At 36.2% G+C, this 10188-nt stretch overlaps 1 protein-coding gene across 6 annotated transcripts; it reads left to right on the top strand.

Annotated features, from left to right (window-relative positions):
* The first annotated feature begins 612 nt into the window (after window positions 1-612).
* On the top strand, window positions 613-9895 carry LOC107776459 (arginine--tRNA ligase, chloroplastic/mitochondrial-like). Of its 6 annotated transcripts, none has more exons than XM_016596360.2 (19): window positions 672-812; window positions 1397-1503; window positions 3014-3090; window positions 3213-3352; window positions 3474-3549; window positions 3643-3744; window positions 3835-4050; window positions 4556-4636; window positions 5072-5155; window positions 5384-5488; window positions 6707-6885; window positions 7035-7119; window positions 7230-7416; window positions 7567-7636; window positions 8221-8290; window positions 8540-8629; window positions 8854-8922; window positions 9032-9130; window positions 9552-9895. In XM_016596360.2, exons 3-19 carry the CDS (start codon window positions 3082-3084, stop codon window positions 9660-9662), a joined length of 1773 nt encoding a protein of 590 aa, XP_016451846.1. In that variant the 5' UTR covers window positions 672-812; window positions 1397-1503; window positions 3014-3081; the 3' UTR covers window positions 9663-9895. The 6 variants fall into 6 exon arrangements, with proteins under 6 accessions (XP_016451843.1, XP_016451842.1, XP_016451846.1 ...); XM_016596358.2 differs by having other exon boundaries at window positions 3010-3090; XM_016596359.2 differs by having other exon boundaries at window positions 682-812; window positions 1407-1503; window positions 3010-3090.
* The last annotated feature ends 293 nt before the right edge of the window (window positions 9896-10188 follow it).

Raw genomic sequence — 10188 nt, 5'->3', positions numbered from 1 at the left:
GCCTAACATTCTAAGAGTTAGGCGCCATCACGATCCCGACGGTGGAAAATCTGGGTCGTAACAAATTGGCGCGTAGTCAAAGTAGTCTTGAGTTTCTGAAAGCTCACCTCACACTCGTCTGACCATCTGAACGGGGCACCCTTCTGGGTCAACCTGGTCATCGGGGCTGCTATAGATGAAAATCCCTCCACAAACCGACGAGGATTTGGGGAAGGGTCGAACTCAAGATTATGACATAGACAACATAAACATTAGCGGCTACTTACACGGCTTAAACTGTGACCTATATGTCATACACAGACATCATTCATGAAGTTCTCTTATTGTAAAATAATAAGAGAAATTTTCATAAAGCATTATAGTTTAGAGTCTAATAACTATAGTTTACGTAATTAGCATGTGTAGCTACTGTTTAATTATTATCGACTTGTATCACTTGCATTCAAATACGCAATAAATATAATTTGTGTCAACATTATTCGTCTGCGCAACAAATATAACCTGTATCAACGATTGATACGTCGCGTAATTTTTCCAAGTAATAATGCAAAATTGGAAAATGAGACCTAGCTAGTAGCTCCTATACAAATGTCCAAATCCCTACAAAAACCCTAACGAACAGAAGACCAACGCAACACTGCCCCCAATACTAAAATGGCAAAACAGAATTAAAAAAAAAGTAAAATAAAACCCAAACAAAGGAATGAGCAGCTTTACCTTGTCACTCAAACTTCCACCTTTGCTTTCACTTTCTCCGCCTCCCTCTGCTCAGCTCCTATACTCCAATTTCTCTCCTTTTTCTCTCAATACCCGTAAGCGTCTCTCTTAGTCTGTTTATGGGTTTCCTTTTTTTTTTTTTTTAAATTTTGTTTTGTGTTCACTTTGGTTTTGATTGATGAAATTAGGATAATGGTGTTTTTTTCTTTTTTTAATTTCTTATGCCTTTGTTAATGTAACTTATTGAAAAGTTGTTGTTTTCTGGACAAATGAGGATTCGTATAGCTATCCCGGACTTGTTTGGGACTGAGGTGTAGTTGTTATTGTTTTTTTTAATGTTTTTCTTTAATTTTCTTTGACTATTTATAATGTAACTTATAGAAAGATTGTTTCTTTTAGTATTTGATGAGTTTTTTCTTGGGTTGGGTAGCTAGTAATTGGACAAAAGTATGAATGCAATTTGTAGTATTTTCTTTCTATTGGTGTTAAAGGGACTAACTTGTGGAACTTAGAATTTATATATTTATATATATTTTTTGGATATTGTTTTCTTGAAAAGTTAGGGAATTTATGGTTATTTACTGCTTAGACTTGGTTCTTTGTCCTTTGTTGGGTGTGTTTTTGCTGTTTTTTATGGGAGTATAGCTTAAGGGTTGAGCTTAATTTCACTTAACTGTAGCTCTATGCAGTGGACGTTGACTCTTGAAACTGGGAATGTATGTCTCTATGTAATGTTAACCCTGACTTAAATGGGTCATTATTATACTCTTCCCCCTATTTTTTAAGGTAATGTGGCTGAACCCTTGTAGCTTGCTCAGTGGCTTCCTAAGGGATGTTGGTCAAGTTTGTAATGTAGTTCATGATAAATGGAATATACTACACCGCTTTGTTCGTTTTAAATGATTGTGGCGTATGGTCCAACTTGTGTACACCTCGACTAATCCATTGGACAACCTCTTACAAAACCATTAACACATATGTCCAGAGGCAGATCCAAAATTTAAGCGTTATGGGTTCAAATATTAAGGTTTTAGCATTGAACCCATTGATTTTTTTTATGTTATAGGTTCATATCTACTATTTATTGTAATTTTAGTGAACTTTTACACATAAATTCATGCTCCGCGTCGGAAGTACTGAGTTTCAATGAAACCGACACTTGTATGCTGCATCCGCCTTTGCACATGTCGTGTATAAGCTCTATTTGCCACCGGAGCTTTGGTCTTATGGTAAGAGTGCAATGCTTGATGTGTGGGCTAGGCGCACATCACAGGTTCCCGCCGTAAAGGCGCAAACAATAGCATGGTATTTAAGTGGAGAACAGTAGAGGTGTGGAGTGTGGGCCCATTACCTATTTAGTTTCAAACTTTGCGCTAGTAGCCCTCGGGAATATCTCGGTTATAAAAAAAAAGTTCTTTTCATTAAGAAAGAAGACAACCGAAGGACCTAGCAAGTTTTCTCAATCTCGAGTCATGAGGTCACGAGAAAAATGTTGTAGAACTCACAATTGAAGCTCATTAAGTAAGGAAGTAGCAGTTTTGGATGGACTGACGAGTAAAGTAACAAACACAAAAGAAGAAATAGGGAGTATGTCTTTCTTGATAGTAAATTAAACACTTGTTATATAATATAAATTATGTCAAATGAGATGCCCATATGGGTTATGTTTGGTTCCTTGAAAAATGTTTTCTTGAAAAATAAGTGGGTTTCTTACTTATTTAAATTTTTTGGTGTTTAGTTAGGTAGCAGAAAATATTTAAATTAGGCAAACATTGTGGGAGACGAAATGGGTAAGGGCGGGGGAGAGTGGTAGGTCGGCGTCTAGGGGCCGGGATGGTGGCGGCGAGGGTAGGGGTGCGGGGGAGGTTGTGGGGTTGGGGTGAGGGTGGGAGCGGGGGTGGGGATTGGGTGGTGGTGGAGGGTGAGGGTGGGGAAGGTCGAAAAAGAGTTTTGGAAAAGATTTTCCCTCCTTCTAGTAGGGAAGTCATTTTCCTCCAATTGTAGAAAAATGAGTTCATGAGTAAAATGTTTCCCAAAACATATAAGCCAACCAAAGATGGGGAAATTGGAAAGCATCCTTCATAACAAACACACCCATGAACTATTATGATCTTCCATGTTAACCACCACCTTTAGAAACAGCACATTACGACTTCTGAAGTTGTTGGTACTACCTTATGTGTTAAAATATTGTTCCCAAAGGTTGATTATTTCACTGTATTTCATCTATTTCCTTTATATGCAATGTAGGATTGCTTTAAGTAATTTCTGTTATGGTTGTCGTAACACTAGACAGGTATTCTCAGAGCAACATCTAGGAGATTTTTCAGTGCGGTAGAAGTATCTTCAAAGACAATATCAACAATGGAAACTGTAAGTCACAATCTCATAATATAATATCCTTGTAACCATCCCTAAATAGTACAGATAGGTTGTGCGCTCGAAATTTTCTGCTAAACATGGACGTTATTTATGCCCACCTCTTCTCTGAACAGGATAAAGAAAGTATTGGGAGTCTAAAGCAGCAATTAGCGAAGCTATTTGAGGAATCACTTCGAGCAGCATTCCCTGATATTTCAGATGTGCCGCCTTTGGTTGCTATTTGCAATGATCCAAAAAATGGCGACTACCAATGGTATGGATTACTCCGATTATGCTCTAAGTTAAAGGCTATTTACTAAGACTTCTAGCTGTTTGTTATGTAAGTAAATAAATTAACTAGTTCCTCTAAGTTCTCACTATGTAACTTTGGACAGCAATAATGCAATGAGCTTGTGGAATAAAATTAAAGGCAAAGGTACACAGTTCAAGGGTCCTCAACCTGTTGGAAAGGTGATTTGATATCCTGCTAATCTCTTATTTCTTTTCTAAACATGATACTAGAAGTGAAAGGTAGCAACTAAATATCAGTTTTTCAAAATTTAGGCAATTGTAGAAAATCTTCCTGGGTCGGACATGATAGAGAATTGCTCTATAGCAGGACCTGGTTTCATTAATATTGTATTAGCAAGGCAATGGATAGCAAAGGTAATTTTTTTAACCAGCTCTATTTATGTCGGCAGTTGTTTAGTTGGTTAGTTAGGATCATATGATAACACTTCTATCTTACTGGTGCAGAGCGTTCAAAAGATGCTAATAGATGGCATCGAGACATGGGCACCGAAGCTTCCTGTTAAAAGGACGGTTGTTGACTTTTCATCACCCAACATAGCAAAAGAGATGCATGTCGGTCATTTAAGATCTACTATTATTGGAGACACTTTAGCCCGTATGCTGGAGTTTTCCAATGTTGAAGTTCTTCGGAGAAACCATGTGGGTGACTGGGGCACACAGGTAATTTCATGCTCAATAATCTCTCATTTTATTATTCACTTCCGATGAGTAATACCTATGGGATATATCTATTGGCAATTTTGCTTCCAAATCTTTTTTGTTCCGCTCGTCCTTCAACGTAATCATATGAGAGAACCACAAGTGTTTTCTATCTTCAAACCAATAAAGTAGTTATCTGAGCTGCTCGATCAGCTATTGTTCTTTACAAGCTTACAAGATATCGTGCATTTACCCTTTAAATGTATAACAAGATTGTCTTGGTGTCAGTAATTTATTTAAGTGCATGTAACTAATGGTTAGAAGCAAAGAGCTATCTAACTTCAATTTGTTTTCAAGGGGAAGATTTTTTTTTTTTTAATGTAGTTCATTGGATTTTTACAGTGAAGAATGAATTATTTTCATCTATGTTTAAAATTGCCTTACTGTAGGAGTATGTCTTTCACTAGAAATGTTTGTTGCCTTACGAATTTGTTTTAGGGCCTAATACCTGTTATATCTTTTGCAGTTTGGAATGTTAATTGAGTTCCTTTTTGAAAAATTTCCTAACTGGGAAGCTGGTAGTACTCCAGCGATTGGAGATCTGGAGGTGAGTCTATTGCCTCTTATTCATCGAACCGTATTTTTCCTGTTGTTATCTCCATTTGCATTCTGTAAGCATGCAAAGTGCATATTAAAGGCTAGCATTGGATTGGGATTTCTTATTAGAGTGGAATTCTTTCCCTTGTATACCCATGCTCTTTCTTTGCAGTTATTCCCTGACCTATTATTAAGTATTGATACATTGAGGCTGCAATTATTGGCCATGACTAGCAAATTGTAAAAAGTTTTGAGATTTAGAATTGCACATATTTGGCAACCTCCAATGCTTAATATGCAAATAAATATTGAGCTTACTCGTTTCCAAAACACGTCTTAAATCATGTTTCTTGAGTTTTTCTTTCGGAGAGCAGGTGTTTGTGTCGATGTAAAGGCAGAAATTTATTTTACTTGACGTGGTAATCATTGTTCTCATTTATTCTAGGCATTCTATAAGGCGTCAAAACAAAGATTTGATAGTGATCCTGATTTTAAGGAAAGGGCGCAAAAGGCAGTTGTTAGTCTTCAGGTGAGCTTTTATTTGTTATTTTTTTATTTTATACCTATATCATGTTTATCTTTTTCGAGAGCTCATGCACAGTTGACTAGTTATTTTGTCGTCGTGGGAGGGGGAGGGATGAATACATTTTCGGGTTTCTGTTGCTTCTCTTGTGTTGCTGCTCAAGGGAAAAAGAGATTACATATCATACTTGTATCTGATGCATTTGTCTTATCTGTGCATGTGCTTGTCTCACAGGGTGGGGAGGAGAAGTATAGGAAGGCATGGGCGCAAATATGTGAAATCAGCCGAAAAGAATTTCAGAAGGTGTATGAGAGACTTGGAGTTCACTTAGAGGAAAAGGTACTGCCTTCAGCTTTTTCTTCCACCTTAATTGCTTAGTGATGACTCTATGGAGACATGCAGTAATCCTGGTTTTGCCTTTCGCATATCATGTGATTGCCATTTTAGTTTTTGCCTAGCCTCCTCATAGGCCATGGTCAAGCTTTTCAGTTGCTACATGCTATTAAAATGACAGGTAGTGTGTGCCAACTTTAGCTCCTGATAAGGGTGAATCTGCTTTCTGTCTCTTGCATCCTTGTGCTTTGACTTATAAAGAAGTGATTCTGGTAGTTCAGAAGATAGTGAAATATGAAATGCACAGAAAATAATGTGTGGCAGATTTTGGCGGACTGCAATATGTGGTTATGTTTACTGTTACCTTCTTAAAAATAAAATAAAATATGTGGTTATGTTAGTTACTGGGGACTAGAACGTAAGATAGTCAGTAGAGATTGATGTGTCTTTTAGTTTATTTTATGTATTAAATTGTAATTTGTTAATATGTGCAGATATCATAACTGCAAGAGTGGTATTCCTCAGAAATATAGCCGCATATTTTTATTTTAACATGGCTGTCCTTACCCCTTCCTTTGTGAAGGAGAAATCTCAAAAGAAAAAGATTGCGTTGAGTGTTTAAATATCACTGGAATTTGTACTGTTTATTTTGCAGCTCCCTTGTGATTTGAATAGTGATAATTGCTGAGAAAGAAAAAAAAGTGAATTAATCTGAATAGTGAGTTGTCATTTCACTCATTATTTAATGGACGAAAAATGGTTTGTAAATGCTGTTGCCTGGGTTGGTCATGTCCAATTTCAACAGATCTTACTGCTCTTGGTCATGTCACTCTTAGACTTGGTGGTGTTTATAGATTATTATTGATGATGCAAACTTATTGGGGGGGGGGGGTGAGTAAAAGAACTCGGTGTATATTCTAAACTAATTTCGTCCTGAATTTGGTTTACAACTTGCCTGTCAAAAAAAGTTGGTGTATTTAGGTCAAAGGAAACAGTTTATGGTTTTATTGAAATTGGACCATATCGTCTCTGGTATTGAATTACTTTTCGGTAAATGAACTATTCATTTTTGAATGTATAGATAGTCTGTTATATGTTGTATAAGGACTTCAGACGAATTGATTGTTGTTGGAGGGTTTTCCAGCTGATTTCTGCTTTTTGTTTTGTATTGAGCCTTTTGTGCACATGTCTTGGATTGAACCAAAGGCTGATGGATTCTTTTAGGGTGAAAGCTTTTATAATCCATATATTCCCAAGGCTCTGGAGTTGCTTAATGAGAAAGGATTAATTGAAGAAAGTGAAGGAGCTCGTGTTATCTTTATTGAAGGGAAGAAAATACCTCTTATTGTTGTGAAGAGGGATGGTGGTTTCAACTATGCCTCAACAGATCTTACTGCTCTATGGTTAGTTTTGTTTGCAATTCGTGTTTCTTGACCGGCTTTGCAATTATAGCCTATTTTCTCATCAAGGATATAACTAGAGTTTGTACAGAAGCTACTAGAGTTTGAAGAGATGTATACTTCACTTAGGCGTCTTATCTGCAACTTTGTAGGTATCGGCTTAATGAAGAAAAAGCAGACTGGATGATATATGTGACTGACATTGGCCAGCGAGAGCACTTTGAAATGTTCTTTTCTGTAAGTTTCTGATATCGATACCTGTTTTCTTTTTCCGCAGTTAGCGTATGAGATAATCAAGCAGCTTTATTGGGGTTGAGCATTATTCTCATGTTTTTTTCTTCTTCCAGGCTGCAAAACGTGCGGGTTGGCTTCCCTCAAACGAGAATGATTATCCCAAAGCTAGTCATGTCGGATTTGGTCTAGTTTTAGGAGAAGACGGGAAACGGTTCCGTACGCGAAGTACTGAGGTGGTGAAGCTTGTTGATTTGCTTGATGAGGCCAAAAGCCGGTGTAAATTAGCACTTGAAGAAAGAGGTCTGCTCTATGTTATTTGTTGTTATTCTCTTTTTCTACTTGTTTGTCTTTTGCCTGTAATAGCTTCTTCCTTATAAATACTATGGGTAATAATGTTGTGCAATTGTGCGAGAGTACCACTTCAAGTTTATATCATGTTTGTCTTATCAGGTAAGGCTAAAGAATGGACAGCTGAGGAACTGGATCAAACTGCTGAAGCAGTAGGATACGGTGCTGTTAAGTAAGTTTCCTCATGCTTGTGTATTAATCGCAGTTGTCTTTTCCATGTAAGTACTTTTAGTGAAAGCCAGAAATCTAAAAACTTTTTCTTAGAAGAACGTTTTCTTATTCTGTAGAAGTGGAGATATTAATTGACTACCGAAAAATTAAAGACTGTTAACTTGGAATAAAGGGAGTGTTATGCGTAAGAAGAAATTACATTGTTAGTTATGGCAATGCACTCTCCAATTTCTGTTGAGTAAAATACTTTGTGTGTATCAATTTTATTCCAATAAAAGTATTACAAGTTTTAAGAAATCAAATTCATTTAATAATTGAAAATTAATCCATAATCTGTAATTCTACCTATCAAATCAAAATTTTATCAACTGACAAACAACTCAAATTAACTCTTTAATCTCTGAGTCTAGTCAAATTATGCCATATAGAACGAAAAAGTAATTCTTAAAAAAGAGCGCTAAAAAGAACATTTACAATCTTGGCAAAAACATAGTGAGAGTTTTGCTATGCATTTGCTTTGATGCTTTTCTTGTTGTCTCAACAGGGTTTTGACCTTTTTCTTCTTCTTTTGGTACCCCAAAACAGATATGCTGACCTGAAGAACAACAGGTTGACTAATTACACCTTCAATTTCGATCAGATGCTTAGTGATAAGGTATGCGAATGGATATCCCTTCGATTAAATGAATAAATCTGTTAATCATTTTCAACGAGTTATTAAACCCAAGTTCAATTCTTTAATTACACCAGACTTCTTTTACAATTTGAGGAGCCGATGCTTGTTCATTTATGAACGCTCTCAATATGTAGGGATATGTTCGTTCAATTACTTATTTTTGCTGCAGCCTTTGTATTCTATTACTCTGTTTGAAATTTGATTCTCTTATTTTTCTTTTATGGGCAGGGAAATACCGCTGTGTATTTGCTGTATGCACATGCTCGCATTTGTTCAATTATCAGGAAATCCGGTAGAGATATAGAGGAGTTAAAAAAGGTAATCTCATCCTTTTTATGTGCTCCAACTGAACTTTTCTTTATCAAGAATTTTTAACCGTTTTCTCTAAGGCCCCTTTTGGCCGCCCCAGAAACATTGAAGTAGGCAAACACATAATAAATGTCATAGTTTATCAATGTTAACTGATATTTCAATCATGTTAAAATTACAACAGTGGCGTTAGAATTACTATATGTGATTGTTGAATCGTTTTCGTTGGACAGAGTGGGGCGATGGATTTGGCTCATCAAGATGAACGCATGTTAGGACTCCATTTGCTCCAATTTCCTGAAGTAAGAATATATGGAATTTTATTACTTGTTAGCACTTAAACGGGTTTTTATTATTCGATTTCTAGGAACGAAGTTTTAATCAAGTAAATTTTGCCATCTCATTTTGCAGATTGTTGAAGAAGCTTGTACCAATCTTTTGCCCAACTTGTTGTGTGAATATCTTTACAAATTATCTGAAGACTTCACTAAATTCTATACCAACTGTCAGGTATGAAGTTCTCCTAGCTGAGAATAATGTAAACCAAAGAAATGCTGAAAACAAATGTTGTGCACCCGTTTAACCCGTGGCTTAAGTTGCAAATAGACCAGCTCGAAACCACTAATAAAACACCAAATAATAATAGTTCATTGTCTAAGATTCATGAAAATCTTGAAAAGTGGTGAAGATACTATGTAGAAATCGCTGAGGGGTGTGGTGGGGTAGCTAAGATCCCTCCACCCTTAACGAGAAGGTTTTTCCAGTAGAGAGCACTTCACACCTTTAGCAGGCCTCTCTGGCGCATATTCAGATCAGTTAGACCGACTTTGGATATCGGATAATTTAACCAAAAGAAAGATACTATGTAGAGTACATATGGTATTTAAGTTGATAGCTAGCATTTACGAATATACATTTTGGAACGTGGCAGGTGGTTGGCTCAGCGGAGGAAACAAGCAGGCTCTTGCTATGCGAGGCAACAGCAGTTGTCATGAGAAAGTGTTTCCATCTTTTGGGTATCACTCCTGTTTACAAAATTTGATCTCATATGAGTTTTTTGTATTCTTCTTTAGTGAGTATTCAAAATTGAAATGTATTTGAACAGAGCGATCCAAAATGTTACTATTAATGTAGTCGATTTTGACTAATTTGAAATTGGAGGAGTAATTGATCGATCAATTGATGTATATATCAGCTTCAGTTTCATCCATACAGTTTGGGACTGAGGCGTAATTGTGTTGTAGTTTCATGTATCCAGTGATTGTTAAGTCAAAATCTTGTAGTCAGTTGTGCCCATAAGTTGGTGTGCTTTTTTATATATTGGTAGTGCAAGTGATGCAAATATTACTCCCTCTTTCATTTTATGTAGCATTTTTTTCTTCAATTTGTTTAAAAAAGAAAAATGCCTTCTTATATTTGAAAGAAAATAAATTTTAACTTTCAATTTTTTCCTTAATAACATGCTTTTGTGTTCATAAAAACATCATGGCACGTTTAAAATAGAGTATTAAACGTTATTTTTTCTCTTAAATTTTGTATTTAGTTAAACCTTATCACATTAGATAAGG

The sequence above is a fragment of the Nicotiana tabacum genome, chromosome 8, assembly GCF_000715075.1.
Source record: "Nicotiana tabacum cultivar K326 chromosome 8, ASM71507v2, whole genome shotgun sequence".
In the NCBI taxonomy this organism is placed as follows: domain Eukaryota; kingdom Viridiplantae; phylum Streptophyta; class Magnoliopsida; order Solanales; family Solanaceae; genus Nicotiana; species Nicotiana tabacum.
Note: the sequence above shows the minus strand (reverse complement) of the source record. Positions and strands in the feature narration are given on the sequence as shown.